The sequence below is a fragment of the Netta rufina genome, assembly GCF_964035555.1.
Source record: "Netta rufina genome assembly, chromosome: 14".
NCBI classification, from domain to species: Eukaryota; Metazoa; Chordata; class Aves; order Anseriformes; family Anatidae; genus Netta; species Netta rufina.
In genome coordinates this window covers 6,163,160-6,182,870 of record NC_140137.1, presented here as the reverse complement: position 1 = coordinate 6,182,870, position 19,711 = coordinate 6,163,160, and the positions used below count along the sequence as shown (strand labels likewise).

At 35.1% G+C, this 19,711-nt stretch overlaps 1 protein-coding gene across 1 annotated transcript in view; it reads right to left on the bottom strand.

Moving 5' to 3' along the window:
• Nucleotides 1-19,711, bottom strand: part of DOCK2 (dedicator of cytokinesis 2) — a gene marked incomplete at its 5' end in the record, with an annotated part of 189,235 nt that overhangs the window by 61,012 nt on the left and 108,512 nt on the right. The window contains 2 exons of the mRNA XM_084295002.1: nucleotides 8,682-8,776; nucleotides 10,502-10,600. Of these exons, the coding sequence (XP_084151128.1) occupies nucleotides 8,682-8,776; nucleotides 10,502-10,600 (194 nt within the window). The remainder of the gene's footprint in view (nucleotides 1-8,681; nucleotides 8,777-10,501; nucleotides 10,601-19,711) is intronic.

Below are 19,711 nucleotides of genomic sequence, written 5' to 3'. Positions count from 1 at the left end.
TTTCCCGTGTTGTGAAAAGTCTTACTCCAAGAAACCTTTAAAAATTTGCATTTTTAATACCATATCTGAAAAACAATGAAGACACAAAAACGCTTTAAAATTCAATTCTTCTTCCCAAATGCCCTATGCGCTTTTCCTTCAGAGAACATGGCCCACAATTAAAGACAGGAGGAGCTGCATTAACTTTAGTTTGGCAAGTTTGTGTTTGTAATCCCCAAAGGCCAATCAATCAGCACTTTCATTAGTGAACCCTCTACTTGATCATGAAAGAATATGAGAGTTCTTTCAAAGCCTAGGAGATGCATCAACTATTATTTTGAAGGTCTATACTGAGCTGTGACAGGCATGGTCTTGCTAGTTATGCCAATTAAATGAAGACTAGAGTAGGGAAAACAGAGCCAAAATAATGCTTCCATATCATTTATGTTGACTTGATAGGAGCATCCTCATGCCTTTGCAGAGGACATCTTTTTTTAACATGAAGCAGGCACAAAGGAGAAGCAGCTACTAAAGTCAATTCTCTTGTGGGCCTCTGTCATCTTTCCTCTTCTTTCTTACATGTAGAGCTACAAGACGGCATGTGAAATTAAGGAGACTTGCAAAGCAGGTCAGACACAATCACAAATGCTGATCATTATCAATGGCTGAAACAATGACCAGGAATTATAAACTACACCTGAAGATATTAAGTACACAGAGAGACCAGGCAATCAATCAATGTGACAGGCGAAATCAGAAACATACATTTACTATTTCAGTGACCAAAACAGCAGGGGAAAGACTGAGAAAACAGGTGAAGATAATGGCTAGATAACAAAAAATCTTTACAAGTTAACCACAGAAATAATCTGCTAACAAACTGGCAAACTATCATTAATTTAGAAATGAAGGGCAATGTAAAAAAGAAATACTACTTAAAAACCTTGCAGCCATGTGAAATCTTGTTATTAAGAGCATCATAATGTCAACACTTAAGAAGCAATTCACTTCCATGGTAACTGGAAAAATATGACCACTGGTGCAAAGAAAGTAGTATAATTTAATCATATTTCTTCCTTTGTTTCAATTCAGTATTACTACAGACTGAAGCAGAATTTTTGTACCATTCATACCGAATGAAAATTGGTTTTTTATTAGAATTTTCCTAAACGCTTATGTCAATGTATGACAAGACTCTATGCAAACAGCATGGTCAGAAAACAACTGCTTAGAAGTAACTATTACCCAGCTTCTCCTGTCTCAGTTAAAACTTGTTTTGTACAATTCAATTTCTTTATTAGTAGAGTGCTTATTATTTGAAAAATTTACCTTGAATAGCTATGCCAAGCATACAAAACCACTACATGCTACAAAATATCAGAGGTATTTTGACAGTAGTACAAAAGCAACACCTAGACAAAGACAAGAATGAGCAATTGTTTTGCTGCTGTACAGTCAAATGCAAAACATGACAGTTTCCATTAGAGATGTCTATTTTGCTAGCAATCTGTTTATACGCAGCTCTTAATTCAGCATCTACTTACAGCATGTTTTAAAAACTGCTTATCTCCCATTTTGGATACAAATTAATTTTTTGAAACTGTATATTAGGTACATGCAAATCTCTTTTGAAAATGTGATCTTTAGCATGCTTTCAAGAAACATCAAAGCTGGAGAACCAAGTGGATAAAAAGCTGGCATAATACTTCCTGATACAAGTAACATATTTGGAAAAGCATTCTCAGTAATTTTCTTTATACTATGAGTATCTTTTAACTTGAGTTTGCTCTCCTTTTTCATGTACTTCAGCTAATTGTTTTCAGAGTAGTAATATCCTGATTAAAAATAAAATAAAATAAAAATCACACGTCTTTGGTGCTAGATCAAGACTGGGAATAAAAGATACAAAGTCAGAACCATACGTGACTTAACATAGTTGCTTCAGAATGCCATACACTAATAAATACTGTCATATTTGTTTCCCCTCTGCTAACACTGATTTACCCTTACTGCAATATTTCTATATATCATTTAGTCCTCATTTTTATATATCTAATACTTGTGCAAAGGTGATAGTTTGATAAATAAATTTACAGAAAGAAATACTCCTATTATTCAAACGTCAAATGATTAAAATTGCACTATTACATTAAAGTAATGGATAACGCTGTAGATAGCCAGTGCATAATACTAAGTGGGCTTTTTTTTTTTTTTCTTGTTGTTGTCATTTAGTTGGTTTTTAAAGCTCTGCATTCAGGCTCTGTATTTTATTTATGATCTCAACAAAACATTTTAAAGGTTAAAAAAAAAAAAAAGAAGTATTTGGGCTTTGCTTTTTCTTTTCCCCATTTAATAAATTTTCTGTATTTGAAATAAATTCTCTCTACTTGTATTATTTTATAACAGTATATGTACTTTCTATTTTTTCCAGACATTCTTATTGAAAATACTTAGCAAGTAAACACATTCAATATAGATTGTGTATTTTTTTTTTTTTTTTTAACTTCCAAGGAAGCCTGACTTTTTCTGAAGATAAGAATACAAACTGTAATTACAGACAAATATGCATTTCCCTTTTGTCTAAGTGTTACTTACTTGAGTTTACTACTTCACAACTGAAACTGTATCAATACAGTGGTAGTTGCACCGAACCAAAAGATTAGGTCTTAAAAAGATCATTATGCATTAAATTCATAGTACACCAACAGGGTTATTTTGTAATGTAGCTTTCAAAAACACAAGATAGCTGTTCAAAATAATGTTACATATATGCAGTTGTCTCATTTTTAATTTCCTAGAAATATCTTCAGATATGAAGCATTGATTGAAGTTACTTGTCAGAAAAGAGAGCATGGAAAGATTGCGGTATAGCTTCTACACCTGATGAAAATTATGGGTACTGAATTTTTCAGTACCCATACAACAGGGGTTTTCAGTACACATACAACAGTTTATATCTTGCCGAATTTCTGAAAACACCACATTAACAAGTTCTTCTGAGTTGGGTTGTTCTCCTCACTGAGATTTTCACTTGTAATTGAAGAACTTGTACTCTACGAGCATGAGCATCCTAGGAATCAGCCCCAAGAAAGATGAGCCACTTTGCAGTGGGAGGGGAAAAGGATGACTCACAGCATGTTTTCTCTCTACATTTTAGATGAAAGACTAAATGACTACCATCAAACGTAATACACACCTAATGTGTACTGTGACCATGATATGCAATAGCCTGTCTTGCTGCAGTCAAGATGGCCTTGGATGATCTGCTGCAGTCACCGCATAATTGTTTAGGTGCTCAGTAAGCAGACAATTCCATAACATGGCTAACAACGGGCAACATACAGTTAGTGTGAGTAAACATACTGTAGTACTAAGTATTAGGAAGATGCGATTGATTGAAATGTAGGGTTACATCAGGCTGAACCAGATTTAATCACACATGGTTGTAAGAGATGTTCTGTTTATAAGACAGCAAAGCACTGAATGGCTCAGTCAGACATATCAGCTGCAGCTGGAATTGTAACTCTCCATGGAAGTAAGCTTACAATCCACAATGAAACAACTGCCTCTTCTCTTTATCTGCCTTATTCCATTTCCCTAGGCAAATCTTATTCCATTTGTTCTATTAAAGTACTGACTTTTGTGAGAACTTGGAAAGACAAGTAGGAAATAGAGTGCCCTAGATTTAATGGAAAGGAAATACAAATCCATCAATCTGGGGACACTGTGCACCAAATATCCAATGTAGAAGAACAATAAATTAATAAATAAAATGTTCTACCTCTGAAAGGACCATTACATACGCATTATATATACACACACACAGAGGGAAATTTTATTTCAGCACATTTTTAGTCTCACAGCAAAAACAAACCCTCTAAGTGCACATCTTATCACTAATGATTAAAATGATGACTGAACAGTACAAGCCATCTGAAGCTGTTATGTTTCATATACCTTCTTGTGCATTCATACACTAAGGGATATTTTCATTAGACATTTACACTTGTTGCTTAGAATACTTTTTCATGTACTTAGTTTACAAAGTTATGCTATATGCCATAAGCATGTGTGAAAATGCCTTCTGCCTGACCCCCTGAAAATTCAAGCACTTGATAAAGACAGATGCATTTCTGTCAAGCCTGCTTAGGCCAGCCAAATGTTTCCCAAGGAAAATGAGACCAAAAGAAAGAAGAAAAAAAAACTTGTACACAATAGATCAGCCTTTCAAATTCTGTCTTATTTGCTCAGGATAAACTGCAACGCTGTCATCCATATTTAGTTACATAAATCAATCTTAACTCCTAATGCATGCCTGAAAACAAGAGCAAAAACTAACTTGAAGTGTTTGCATTTTTTTCCTCCTAGGAATAAATAAATAAACACCCCTTTTTATTCTCTGCAAGACAAACAATGAGACAGGCAATGTTTTATGCCAACTGTTGAAACATATCTGTATAGAATAAATCAGAGTTTTCCTCTGAGAATAGAATCACTTCCTATTAATAATCAAGAAAGTAATATTAAGGATTTTTTTTTCCTATTTTGATATGTAATTTGATATTCACTATTTAAAAATCCCATCACAATTGTCAGAGACAGAACCAAGTCTCAGACTGAACTCCAGCACCAGCTGGAGTAAAGAATAAAGCACAGTCTTATTAACTGGATTTGTTTCCCTTGTGTAGAGTCAGTTCCACTAGCACTTGTGCATAGTCACAATATCCACTGACATCAATACCAGTAACAGTAGCAAATATTTCTAAAATGTGAAAATAAAAGTTTCCATTTCCACCAACAGATAGATGGAAGACTGTGTTTTCAGCAGCAATATACAGTTTGCAGCATCCCTCCCATCTGTATTTAAATTAAACTTGTTTAAAAAAGGCATGTTCCCATACTTCCTGCAACTGCATTCAGTATCCCTTCTTTCCCAAACCATTCTGTCATTCTTGAAAAATGTTCTTAAATTGTGAATACCAGCCCAAGCTTTTTTATTCATAATGTCTAAAAGAAAATGCAGTCCAACAGCTACTAAACTTGTTGCATGCACTTGTTAAAGGCTGTGCTTGCAACTTTATAAATGCCATCTCCTCATAAAGCATGAATCAACTTTTTTTTTTTCTTTTTTTTTTTGTAATTCACAGATCAATACTATAACCAGCTACTTGCTCTGAAAAGACTTTTTCTATTCAAAGATACTGTTGATGAGAAATATGCATATGTATAGTGTGGAATTTTATTTTATTTTACTTTTTCAGAAGTCATGTTTAACTAAGCCATTCACCAATGTTACCAAAAAAAAAAAAAAAAAAAAAAGGTCTGAAATCCCTAAATCCCTACTTTCCATTTCTTCAAATGTTACCCTGTGCTAGGTGAAGAATTGGAACTTTTTCTGCCTCATTCTGCAGGTTGGCCAGGACCTAATGATACAACATACAGTTGCTGGTAGTCTGACGAATGGTGAGATATCTGGGGTTGCAGGTGGCACTGATTTGAAGCCATAATTAGATTTTCCTGAACTAATAGTGCACTACAACATATGAGCTACATGAGATCTTGAGGTACCAGGTCTTGAGGGTGTTACCAAGCAGTTCATCTGCAAAAAAGCAGCTATTTTTAGTATGTATAATGAAAGAAAATCAGCAATATTTCCAGCTGTTTTGCCAAATACCGTCAGTGCTAAACTCTTCAAGTTAGACTTAAAACGGTCTAGGGATCACTTGACTCTGAATTATGTCTGAAAACAATCACAGACACAGGTAATGAAAACATATTTTATAAAAAGCTTAACTACTGGTGTTAGAAAATGTCCTATGCTTATCTCACATGGACTTTTTCAGCAAATAGGGTCCAACCTTAAGATTTCACAGAATTTCACAGAATTTCACAGAATTTCTAGGTTGGAAGAGACCTCAAGGTCATCGAGTCCAACCTCCAACCTAACGCTAACAGCCCTCCACTAAACCATATCCCTAAGCTCTACATCTAAACGTCTTTTGAAGACTTCCAGGGATGGTGACTCCACCACTTCCCTGGGCAGCCTGTTCCAGTGCCTCACAACCCTTTCAGTGAAGAAGTTCTTCCTAACATCTAACCTAAAACTCCCCTGGCTCAACTTAAGCCCATTCCCCCTCGTCCTGTCACCAGGCACATGGGAGAACAGGCCAACCCCCACCTCGCTACAGCCTCCCTTGAGGTACCTAAAAAGAGCGATAAGGTCACCCCTGAGCCTCCTCTTCTCCAGGCTGAACAAGCCCAGCTCCCTCAGCCGCTCCTCGTAGGACTTGTTCTCCAGGCCCCTCACCAGCTTCGTCGCCCTTCTCTGCACCCGCTCAAGCACCTCGATGTCCTTCTTGTAGCGAGGGGCCCAAAACTGAACACAGTACTCGAGGTGCGGCCTCACCAGAGCTGAGTACAGGGGGATGATCACCTCCCTCGCCCTGCTGGTCACGCTGTTCCTGATACAAGCCAGGATGCCGTTGGCCTTCTTGGCCACCTGAGCACACTGCTGGCTCATATTCAGCTGACTATCCACCATCACTCCCAGGTCCTTCTCTGCCTGGCAGCTCTCCAACCATTCCTCTCCCAGTCTGTAGCTCTGCTTGGGGTTATTGCGCCCCAGGTGCAGGACCCGGCACTTGGCCTTGTTGAACTTCATGCAGTTGACCTCAGCCCATCGGTGCAGCCTATCCAGATCCTCCTGCAGAGCTTTCCTACCCTCGAGCAGATCGACACACGCACCTAACTTGGTGTCATCTGCGAACTTACTGAGGGTGCACTCGATGCCCTCGTCCAGATCATCGATGAAGATATTAAAGAGGACCGGCCCCAGCACCGAGCCCTGGGGGACGCCACTAGTGACTGGCCTCCAACTGGACTTGAAAAAGTCCTGTAGAATTTTATTTTTAGTTTACCTAAAGTAGACTAAAATACCTAAGTATAATGTTGACAAGATTCAAAAAACAAATCATATGGACACAGAAACAATGGATATGCTTATGAAACCACTTCAGACTGGACTCTAACCAAAACTGATTCAATGCACTAATTATGATATAATCAAGTGTTTTCAAACTCAGTCTGAGCAATTACCATTTCAAAGCCCAGAGGAACAGAAGGGATGTGAATGTTTCAATTGCTAACTGCCCTAACCATTTCTTTTACTCAGTGAATCTCAGATCCTATGCAGTTCAGGAAGACAATGAGGTATGGGTATTTCTTGGGAGAAATGATGTGCCTCTAAATTAAAATTATGAATACCTGAGAGATGAAGTGGACTATACAGTTTTACCTAAACCAGAAAAAGCATTTCCCCACAAAGCCATGTACCTAGGAATTACTGCTTTTAATAAGCTGATAGCCAATCATCTATGTACCACAAGTGGAATAAAGTGCACTTACAAGCAGCAGCAACTAGGAAGAAGTGTGCAGTAAGCAACCCTCATTAACAAAAGTTAATTAAATTGACCATGAAGGATCACAAAAATAACTCAGCTATTATATCAGGTATTATGACCTCAGTGAGGATTTTACTATTTCCCAAAGTGTTCTGCCCCATCTAGCATGACATGAAAAAGAACATTCTTCCCAACTTACTGTTAATGGAAGGAAAGAGGAAAAGTAAATAAAAACAAACAAACAAACAAGAAAACATTCTGTTTCCTCTCTGTTAAAGTACTCTGTTGATTCTCAGTTGCTAATAAGAACACTCCCACATCAGTGAGCCTCTGCCTCACTTTGGGAATTGTCTTTGGCCAATTAAGAGGCTTTGGGAATAACGATATGCCTTAAAAGCAAACAGCACATCATCTTATATAATAATAATTTAAATGAATATGCAATAAACCATTCCAATGGGCAATACACAGGATCAACCAACATTCTCATGATCAACCAATGCTTGGCTTATCCCACTATCATTTATGACAACACCAAATCAGACAGATTATAGCCACAGGTTAAAGTGTACAATCTGCACGGTTTAAGATATTTTTCCTTTAGTTAATTTTATTATATTGGAGTTCTCAAAGATACCTTATTAATAGCAATTTCTCATAGAGTAAATAGCAGCAAGTATGATAAACTTGATTATACAAGCTTCTGCTTAGATGACAACTTGATCTGCATAGGTAATGTAGATGTTTGAAGTAATCAATCTCAATGAATCCCCAGATGATACATAAGATAGCAATACACTTCCTCAAAAAGCATCCTGGACCCAGACTTCTCCTACAAATACAGAGATGCCCTCAAAGACCTGGTCTTTGTGATCTTTTCAGCAATCCAACAAAGCATATCAGCTCAGGAAAAAAAAAAAAAAAAAAAGTTGCTTTCTAGCTCGTGCATCACAGTTAACTCACTGAGGACATGCTGAAATGGTACAATTAAGATTTAACTGGCCTTTTACAGTTTGGCTTCTGTTGACTGTCACCGACCGTACAAACCAACTCTCTACTTCCACTTCAATGTTACTTATTCTTTCCTTTGTTGTAACTGGATTTAGAGCACAGGCAGCTAGCTATTTAATGTATCGTCAGTAAATTATTTCAGATGTTGACCTCTTCTTGACATTCACCAAATTGGAATGGTATTATCTTAGTTGGAATGGCAAAACTTCACTTTTTTTCAGAAGATATAAAACAAGTTCACTTTTCAGAAGCACACAAAACACAAGCACTGAACTTCCAGCCCTACTTTACCTGTTCTGCACCATGCTCATTGCTATCCAGTCTGAAGGGTAAACATTTTTTCCAATGAGATCTTTGAACATTATGAATGTTTCCATCAAGAAGTCCTAGAACAGCAAAATACAGTAAATAAACTTTGTGTTACACAGTCACATAAGTGTTCCTGCTGCAATTAAAGAACTAAGAGGGAGGGCTCCACTCTGCTCCTAGTGAAGTTAATGGAAAAAAATCCCGCTGATACCAGTAAACCCAGGGTTGGAACTGAAGTCCTGCAAAAGAGCAGCCCCAGAATCAAAATGAAGAAAGTTGTTACGTTGGGCTCTTAAGAAAAGACATGCCATAAATGAATGGAAATAAAAAGCTTTAGTACTATATATAGGAAAGCTGCTGAATTGCATATTATTTAGCCAGTCTCATAATGCATAACAAATTAACAGATCTGAAAAACAATACACTTTTCTACTTAGTCGATTTAGTCTAATTTTAGTATTCTAAATAAAAAATTTAAGGCACAGACAGAAAATCCTCCAAAAAATATATATTTTTCCAACAACTATTTAGAGATTCTGGTATACTGAACAAAAATAAAATGAACAACATAATTCAAGCTCTATTTCATGTATAGTGCATATATGCAGTTTTACCCCTGAATTTTTGAGCAAGTCAGCTAAAAATCTGAGGCTAGCAAGATGAAATGTCATCATCTACATGTATTACCAAAACCTCACAAGCAGTTCTCTGCAACATTTGTACTTTGTCAAATTACTTAGAGAAAAAAGTGAACAATAGCTTTCAACACCATAGTTTGAAAAACAGTCTTTATCTTCACTGACATGCTTATGCTCAAGAAGACAACAAATTGATGCCTTTATAAATGGAGAAAAAAAAAAAGAGTTTGTTTTGTTTTGTTTTGTTTTTTAAATGTGCTCTTCAGATCTGTTCAAGCAGATGAAGTATTACTACACCTGATAGTCTTCATTAGAATTTCTAGATATTATCTAGGACCAAGTACCTGAAGTACGTAAACTGCTTGGAAGCTGAAGTTATTTTAAAATACTCCTATGTTTTCAGGTAAATTCAGGCACATGAAGAATTGCAAAATTTAGCCATGATTTGATCTGCTAGAATTTCAGTTATGGCACAACACTGACTATAACAAAGAAAGGAAAGCGGACAAATCTTGCCAACTGAACGTATTACTTCCATGGAGAACCCATAGATCATGTAAACAAAACCTTAGCCAATACCTAGACTTATTTTGGACTTATGTCAGGAGTATAAATTAAGGGAAAAAGGTCTCCTGAAACCAGTGACCAATGGTACGAAACAGAAATGCACACCAAATATCATTAATTTATGCCAGGAACAACTGATATAAAAAGTTGCATTTAATTGCATTTAGCACACGTTATCTTGACCAACAGTGGAACTAGATCACGATGTGCAAAATGTGGATGAAGGGTTGGAATAGTCAGGGATTGCTTTGCTGCTGTTTTTTGTTGGTGGTGGTGGTATGTTTTTTTGTTGTTGTTTCTCCTCAAAACAGAGTGAAACAAAGATCCCATTACTTAATGCTTGATTATTAAATTACTTCCTAAGTGCTATGGACAACAACAGTGACATTTATATCTTTCCAAATTTCTGATCTTAGTATTGTACAAAGACACCATTAGAAGAGGGAGGCAATAAAATGATGGAGAGGCAGAAAATGTACATAAACGGACTTCATGCTAAGAAGAATCAGGCAAGATAGTTCAAAACAACACTTTATTTTTCATAGCTAATAAAATAATTCTAATTATTTATCATCTATGTGTTTGTTTTGTACTCACCACTAGCTCTGAACTTGTCTGAAAAGTTTCAATGTAAACTGAGTAATGCTGGTTGTTCATCTGGTTTAAGATTGCTGTCATGCATGCAACAAAATGACTCTGAAAGAAAACGAGAAAAAATCAATTGAAACATAACACACATCTAGATTAATTTAGATATTGGACTTTATTCTTTCTAAATCAGACCTATTCCAAATGCCTAATAATTATTTTTAAAGGATATTAAAATAATATCAAATGACAACTTTCACAAGCCCATATGCGAAACATAGTAAGAACTCAGAGAGGGTAATTCAAAAGCTACCTTGGCAATAGGCTCTGGAGAAAAAATCTGCACCATTTATGAAAAGTACATGGAAGCACACAATCTGCAACCAGAAAACTTTATATATAAAATACAACTCAGTATTACTATAAGACTCTTAAAAGGCAAGTGATATTTCATTATGAATTCATAGGAAGAAAAAATATATTTGATCAAAACTTTCTAATCATCCTAGAAACAAAGGCTATGGTATTTTACAGGAAGAAATAGTGCAAGAAAGGATATATTTTACAGATGTTTAAGTAACTACTACAGAACTCTAAAGCTTCTATAAAATACTATTATTTTCATCTCTCAAAACTCCAAACTTCCTCAAAAGGAAATACTTTTTTTTCTCAATTCCTTAAGATGAAGTGTTGCAAAATATAAAATTATCTATAAGCCTAGGTTTTCACTGCCTTTGACTGAGACGCAGAAAGATATTCCTCATATCTCAGTGGTAGCAGGCTTAACTATTGTTAGTATACCTGTAAGACAGAAAAGAATCCTCCTTATTGATGCATTCTAATTGCCGGAATTCTTGTTTTAAATTGAACCTGCCTTCACTATATTAAAAGAAGAGATTATGAAGGAGATGATACAAAATAATTTTCTAGCTTGATTTGAACCTTTTCATCATGCTTGTTTAGGATAGCTAGAGGTGACTCCCCAGTCCCTCTGACCAGAAGCTTATTTCCCCTTGTTACTAACCAGATTCTCAGTTTAACTCAGATTCACTTTACACTTTTGTTACGCCAGAAAGGCAACACAGGAACACATTACCAAAGTATCAGCTGCAGTTTGCCATCCCCGACCATTTTGTCTACCACTTAAAGGGAAGCCCTCTTTAACTTCAGGTTGTGGCCACTAGAGGTCTTTCAGTTTCATATGTTAGCTGCTGTTCAGTTTGTACTGCCTTTTTATTTTTTTTATTTATTCCTACGTGAGCAGACCCACTACACTTCTGGCATACAAACAGTGAAAATTACAATATAAAGGACCTATTATACCTTCTTTTGGAGTGACACTAGTGCTAGTAACAGGCTTGTCTACTTTGTAAGACTAGGAAGACACATTTTCTGCGGGTAAAGCCAAAGATTTCAGGTAAGGTATCGTGTTCTCGGGTAATGATGCTTTTTTAAAAAGAAATGCTGATTTTCCTGCTGTAGTAGTTCACTTTTACAGTTATGGGTTAGAAAAGTGTTTTCTGTGATGTTAAATATGAAGCTGGAAGTAATAATGAATGAATTTCAAATGATTCAATATTGAAACTGTGTTTTTCCTTCTGATGTCTTGATTTTGAAAAAAATTACTGACAGAAGTTAGAGAATATTATACATGAAAAACAGCTTGTGTTTTTAGTAGTTAAACATATGCCAGAAAATGCCTTTCTGCACTAATATTAAATAATCACTTCTTGAAATAAGTAGCATTTCTTTGCAAGCTTTAAATAGACCTTTTATGTTGCTTAAAGGCATAAAGACTTTAAGAAGGTTTTTTTGTTGTTGTTGAAACCAACTTCTAAAATGTATCTAGCTATATCTGTTCTTATTATATTGTCATTTTAAAATTGTATTGTCATTTTAAAATTACCAGATGATTGATTGATTACTGAAAAGAGCCATAAACAAAGATCACATATACCACCTTGCAACAAAACTATCAAATTCATATTAGTGTGACTGAATGATAAGTAGATAAATAAAGCTGTCAGTAAAGCTGGTGTGCTAAAAAAACTTCCTCCATCATTTCCATGCAGCTGTTAAGCAGGGAAATACACCAATACCATTTCATATCTAATAATTTTCTTGTCTGCAATCTCAACTATTAGAAATTAACTGCTAGCTCCTTCATAGGTTAAAAGCTTGCCCCTCCCCTCCTAATCCCCAAACACCAGCAATAAACATTCACTCCTCAAATGCAGCCTCAGATCATTCAAGTACCCATGCTGTCTCAGCATCACCATTATCACTGCTAGAACTTCAGTGTCATTTAGGACTGGGGAGAGCTGTGATCAAATCTGCAAATCTCTATGTATTCATTTAAATTCTCCCATGCTGTTTAATTCTCCTACTAGAATATGCAAAGAACATGAACTGCTTGAAAATACAGTAAGTTCTGCACAAGAACTACTTATTACACTTTGAATGCGGGCTGCATGCTCACTAGACAGACAGAGGAAATTCAGAACCAAGCACTACCTACAAATACAATAGTCTATTGCTTAGGATTCAAAAAAGTATTTCATTTAATCAAGCATTGCATATAGTGATTGAATAGTATGAAAAAGGTTGCAGCAAACAAGATGAACTTCAAGTAGAATCCCAACAAGTCATTTCAGCTGCGTTGAGGATTTATCTCATGAATTAGAACAGAGAGGCTGATTAAAACTAGGTCATATGTATATATATATATATATATATATGTACATATATATATATATAAAGTATCTAAGTAAACATTCAACTGATGAGAGAATACTCACAGAAGAATTATCAGATATAACTTTGGAATACATTGGATCAATTCGAAGAGATGCAACAAAATGTATGCTTTCCAATTTTAAAACCTTCACACACATTTAAATACAAAAGAATCCAGGAACAGAAGCAGCACTGAATTATACTTCTTGAATTAACTGATTTGCTGATATTCTTTCAAAACTTGGGTAAAGAACAAACAAAATAGATGGTACGAACACTACAATTCTATCAGGACCAGAAGCACAGAGAAAGTCAAATGAAAGTGAAACAGAAGGAAGTGTCTCAGAAACTATTCAAACTCCCCATCCATTTAAAAAAAAAAAAAAAAGCCAACCACATAATTTATATAAAATTTTAATGAACTATAATGCTGGCTTCCTTTAGTATAAGCATTGCAAAATATTGGCTAAAGCAAAAAGAAAAAAAAACATCTGTTATTCAAGTGCACATTAGCTGTGGATGCAACATATACAAGAAAAGAAGCAACTGAAAAATATTAGGGTCATATGGGTAAGACAACAAACTTCAACACCTAGCAACTAAATCCCAGCATACTTTATGATAGTAAATGGTGACAGGTTGCTGTAGTAACTTCAAATAATACCAGCACCACAAGAATAAATAAAGCAAATGCACTGGAAAACCAAACAGCAACAGAAATAATGTAGACTGAAGCTACACTTCAGTACTCATATCGTAGAAACATTTCAATGGCTGTTCTTTGAATAATTTTCATGCAGCAGTACTTCTGGAATGACTAAGAAGGATATTTATTTCATATAGTTACTTAAATAACATTTATTCTCATTAACAGAAAGCTTTACCAACACAGAGCCATAGTGTAAATATGTAACACTACGTACATCATTACAAAAGAAACAAAATGCAAACATCAATAATTTCTAATAATTCAAGCATTTCTGATGGCCAAAAACATTGTAATTGTATTTAAATCTCCCTTTTTAACACAAAGACAGATGTTCTAAATGCCCATTTAGCTTGTTCTACTGTTTTCTTTACATTCATATGCTCTAGCCAGAAGCATATGCAACTATATAAGTTAGTAGGTTACCAGACTGAAAAACACAGGCCAATTTTGTAACTCAATGAAATCATAATAGCAGCTGCTGTATAAGATTTAAAGATAATCTGCAAGCCAGACAATCAAGGCAATTTCAAAATTATTTCATTTAAGACTTTCTTAAACATAGATAAAAGTGGTAAGACAAAGTTTTATGGTATGACATACAAGCAGCATGATGTTTTTCAGAATGTTTGGTGCCTTTTATTTTTTTTTTATTTTTTTTTCTTTTAATAAAATAGAACAAACCTTTATGCTCATTTCCCAACAATATTAAAAATTAAATTCTCTACAGTGCTTTTACTGCTGCTGAATTTTGTTGCCATAAATCCATCCCAGAATTTCTACAGTCCATGGCTAGGATGAAGACTGTATATGACTGAATCTTTTCATACGTCTGTGCTCGAAAACAGTTGTGCAATTTCCTACTTTTCCCAGAACATTAACATTGTGTTCACCTTTGAGGTGTACATGCAAATAAATCATCAATAATATTATTTGGTACAGAGTGAGAAGTCAATTATTTCTAATGGACAATCATTCCATGAAAACTGTACTAGCTTTCGCAGAACACAAGGTACTAATAACATCAGCTATTTCACCTTCTTGCTTAAACACTACTGTCCACACTCCTAATCTCAGCTCCGCTGCATCAGGTAAAATCTTTCAACCTTACCTTCAGGGATCTATGCAGCTTCATGCTGCATGTCTTTCCTTCCCTTCTGCTACCTGCTAATTCGTCTATCACTATTACTTCTAGCTAGTTTTCAGATTGCTCTTGCAGGCCAGAAAAACCTTCCTACTCTGGTACATAAGATATCCACTGAAAATCCTGAAATTTCCTGTGCTGTCAACATTGCTAATTTCATTAATTTCTTACTAATTCCTTGATTCCATTACTCCAGATGGTCAGTCAAGTTGGCAAAACAAGGCTTGTCCTGCCAACCATCCCAGTGCACTCATTCTCATGGTAAAGAGAATGCAGTCAGCATTCCACAGAAACATCTAAAGCATAGAGAGTAAGATTAAAAATATGATGCTTCCCCCCCCAATCATAACTTATTTATTTATTGTACTAAAGTTTGGACACTCTCTTGCAGGTGAAAGCTCTGTAAACTGATATGGGAACTTTAAGGAAGTAAACCAATGGCTGGGATGAACAGGAGTTAGTCCCCTGATATAATACTTAACAGCAGGAAAAAAAAAAAAATAATTGCCAGGTATATAGGACTATAAAACAACATACTGACTACAGTAGAGATTGACAACTGTGTCTAAAAGAAATGGCTTGAATTCAGCAATCTATTCCTGTACATATATATAAAGTTAGAGTGTGGTAGCTTCTTTTATTTCTAAGCTGTGTATTTTAAATCTACGCATATCGGGAAGACGCATGTCTTAACTGCTGATTCACATCTTTAAAACAAAATAGAGCCACCTCCTCTATTCCCAGAACTCAGTCACCCTTTAATTGATTTTGTTCCTTTTCAGCTGCACTTACTGAAGACAAGAACAGAAAAATTAAATTAAAAACTCAAACGCACAATCACAGATGAGTCTAATATAATACATTTCTGGATTGTCAAAACAAAGCTTTATCACAGAAGTTACACACAGAGCCTCAGAAACTTTCCTCTTGTTTAGAATTTGTTTTACAGCGAAAATCAAGCTCAATAAAAAAATTCTGCAACAACCCTCATCCATTAAACTTACAAATCTATCAGGGCCATACGTTTAAGATTAATAAATAGCAAATATCTGAGAAATCCACTAATACATATTTGTGTCATTTATATAAGATTTTTTAACCACCTCTATTTAAGCAACAACACAGCTGCAATTGAGCTTTCAAAACACAATGGGTTTTGTCAAAAGGCCATGAAAATCTCACCAATCCTGAAGACATTCATGGAAAAATCCTTAAGTCTGTTTAGCACCATACATGCCCTTTGAAGAATATTTTTTATTTTATCAAGGTACATGCAAACCAGTAATTAAGCATTTGCAGACACCAATATTCAGCCATCTCTTAGGCTGAGATTAAAACCAGCAACCTTGCCTGGTTGGATAACCCTTTTTCTAGGTCAGAGTCTGCCTTTGTAATGTCTAGTACTATTATTTATTTACACAGCGCTAAGCCAGCCAATAAGATCCAAGTCATTGAGAAATTTAAATTAATTCTAAAAAATATTTTTTCCTTTTTTTTTTTCTTCTGTTCTTTCTTTTTTTTTTTTTTTTTTTTTTTTTTTTAGCAGCTGAAACACTCAGATAAACTCAGACTGTTTTTTGTGAGGAGCCTGGTACTTGTTTCTGATATTTTAAATGCACACTAATGCAAAAGTGATTTTAATTTGGCAGCTGGCAGCACCAATTGTAATTTGTCTCTTTCCAAATTATGAACATTGCATTGGTACTCTGGTAACTGGTTTAATTTTGTTAAATGAATAATAAAACTAGATTAGAAATTGAAAGTTATAATACTATTTACAGTTTAATTTAAATAAAAAACATTTGTCTTTATCTCCATATTTAAACTCATTTTGACTGCTGTTCTTGTAGATTGAAAGCTGTCTAACTGTGGCCTATTCCACTTTGTGGTAAACAAAAGGTGAACAGAAGACATACCCAGTACACCCTGCAAATACACATTGACTAAAGACAGAGCTTTTAGTGCCTTTCTTTAAAGCTATCTTAAACATAGTGCCTGCCTTAAAAAATAAAATAAATCAAACCACCAAAACAAACAAACAAAAATAAACACACAATAGAAAAAAAAATGTTTGTTTTAACCTACACAGTGAATATATAAATGGGTCATATGTATATAACATGTCATATGTATATAAACACATAAAAAGTGCTCTCTTGCAGAAACATGGGACAGAAAACATGTAACATATTGACTGTGCTACACACTAAGTTAACAATGTAAATTTTACCAAGAACACAAACATCATTTTTCTTAAGACAAATGTTACATTTAACAAATGGTTGGAATTTATTTTTAATAAATTACTTTTTTCAACTCTGGTGTTGAGGGACCAAAGCTTAGTTCTCACTTCTAAAATTGTATCTGGGCAGTAAACTTCTAAATTTGCTTCAAAAGCAGCTCTCTGAAGCTGGAACAGAAATTTTGCCAGTAAATTCACAGAAAAGCAGACAGAATTCCAAGAAGCTACAGCTTATTGGTGCTTGTTTTTTTGCAACACATTACTGTACTCAGAGGCAACACCTCTGCTATCTTGGAAGGAAATCCTTCTGACAATAAATGATATCCTCACTCTGAAATTAATCTCTCAGAAAAAAAATATACATGTACAAATCCTAATCAGAATAAACGGTGAGTATAGATAGAGCAGCACTATGTTACAACAGGTCTTCCAAGCAGAAACTAGTTTTCAAACTTTACAGCATTTTAGCAGACATGCATATCAAAATTACTTGTTAGGTATCAAAACCTTGATACCCGACCTGTCTTCATGGAATGACGACTATACACCAGTGACACTTCTTTCTCTGGGTTGCTTTACGGTCAAAATATTCAAGGCTGTTTGTGGTGACTTTTTGATTTTTCCTAATCACTAAACTAGGATTTCACCTAAATAGACTCTCTTGCTGACAAACCAGGGCATTAACACTCCTGAGCCAATCAAAGAGAAAAGCTGGGAGTATAGATGTATACTGGGTAATACCAGCTGGTAAAGCTGATGGAATTGCATTCCCAGCAGAAAGCACAGTTAAAATCACACCCATATATAAGCAGTCTTATCAATGAGTCAGAGTGCCAAAGAAATGGGATATAAGAAAAATATCATTTGTTATGCCTCTGATATTTTCTGTATGTATCTCCTAAGCAGTTTTACAAGGCTCTTATATTTATGATTAGTTGCTGTAATACAGAAGGTGTGGAAACAACAGAGTATATATAACAAAACATACAAAAATAAAAGCATGATGATTTGAACTAATGCGATCTACTCCTCCACTAATGAGGTTTCTATATTAATTACTTATTAATTATTAATACTATTAGCTTTAACAGCAGTTTCAGAACTACAGAACTGAGACTGTTCATTAAAACTTACTAGGTCATGGTATATACAATCAGTATATACAAGTACTTTGAGATGATACAAAGGGACCTGCTTATGAAGCAAGTAATTTTGTGTCATTTTAATTCAGTAATGAATATAGAATACAAAAAACTCTTAGAATTATGAATGACAGAACATGTACTTGACAGATGCTATACCATCACATGTTCAGAAGAATTTGTGAGATACTTTAAGAGAACTTATCTCCTGAGGACATAATTATGGTATGCTTTATGAACTAAACCAGATTCTTTTCTCTTTTAAGTTAGCATAAACTCACTGTGCTGAATGCTACATTATATCTTCCTAAGCCTGTATTTTGTGATCTACTGCATGGCTCCAAGTCACACAAAGCCCTTTCAATTACAGTTGCAACTTTACAATAGGAAGAACTGAGTTTTGAAAGCTAGTGGTGAATCTTATGGTCTTAACTACAAAAGGGACCAGAATCAAATTTCCCATGGATTATCGATTTTCAAGGCATGTTTTATTATGAATAATAATAAAAAAATATTCTTCTGCTTTTATTTTAAAGGATACTGCTAATACTCTACAGCTTAAAACAGAGCTTGCTAGACTGCAAAGGTTAACATCAGGAATTCAACATTGTAGAGGATTAAAAAAGGGGTGGGAAAAAACAACAAAACAATATGCTAAGGGGCATTTTCAATAGAATTTCCTGCAATTTCCTTCCCTTAACTACTACACCAAAGCCATTTTCTTTTTTCAAATTGTACTCTAGTCATGTGAGCTAATGCAACTTTTTTTGATTTCTTTTGGGTGCGATGTCCTGACATATGAGTGTGCTATATACTGCAAACATTTAAACAGTTAACTAAATTTTGGGCAAATAATTACAAATAATTTATACAAAATATAATGACAAAAAGCAATTTAGAAACAAACAGGAGAAAGAATATCATTTATATTTTGGACACCTAATGGATAAACCAGTAGGGACAAAGCAAATTTGAAACACAGGAACAGCACTGGAGCTCCCTTAGTCCTTCCAGATTATCACAGAATCATGGAATCATTCAGGTTGGAGAAGTCCTCTAAGATCATCTGGTATGGACTTTAGCATAGCACTGCCAAGTCCACCATTAAACCATGTCACTAAGCTCTACATCTACACAATTTCTGAAGACCTTTAGGGATGGTGACTCAACTGCTTCAGGGGCAGCCTGTCCCAACACTTTACAACGTTTTCAGTGAAGAAATTTTTCCTAACAGCCAACCTAAACCTCT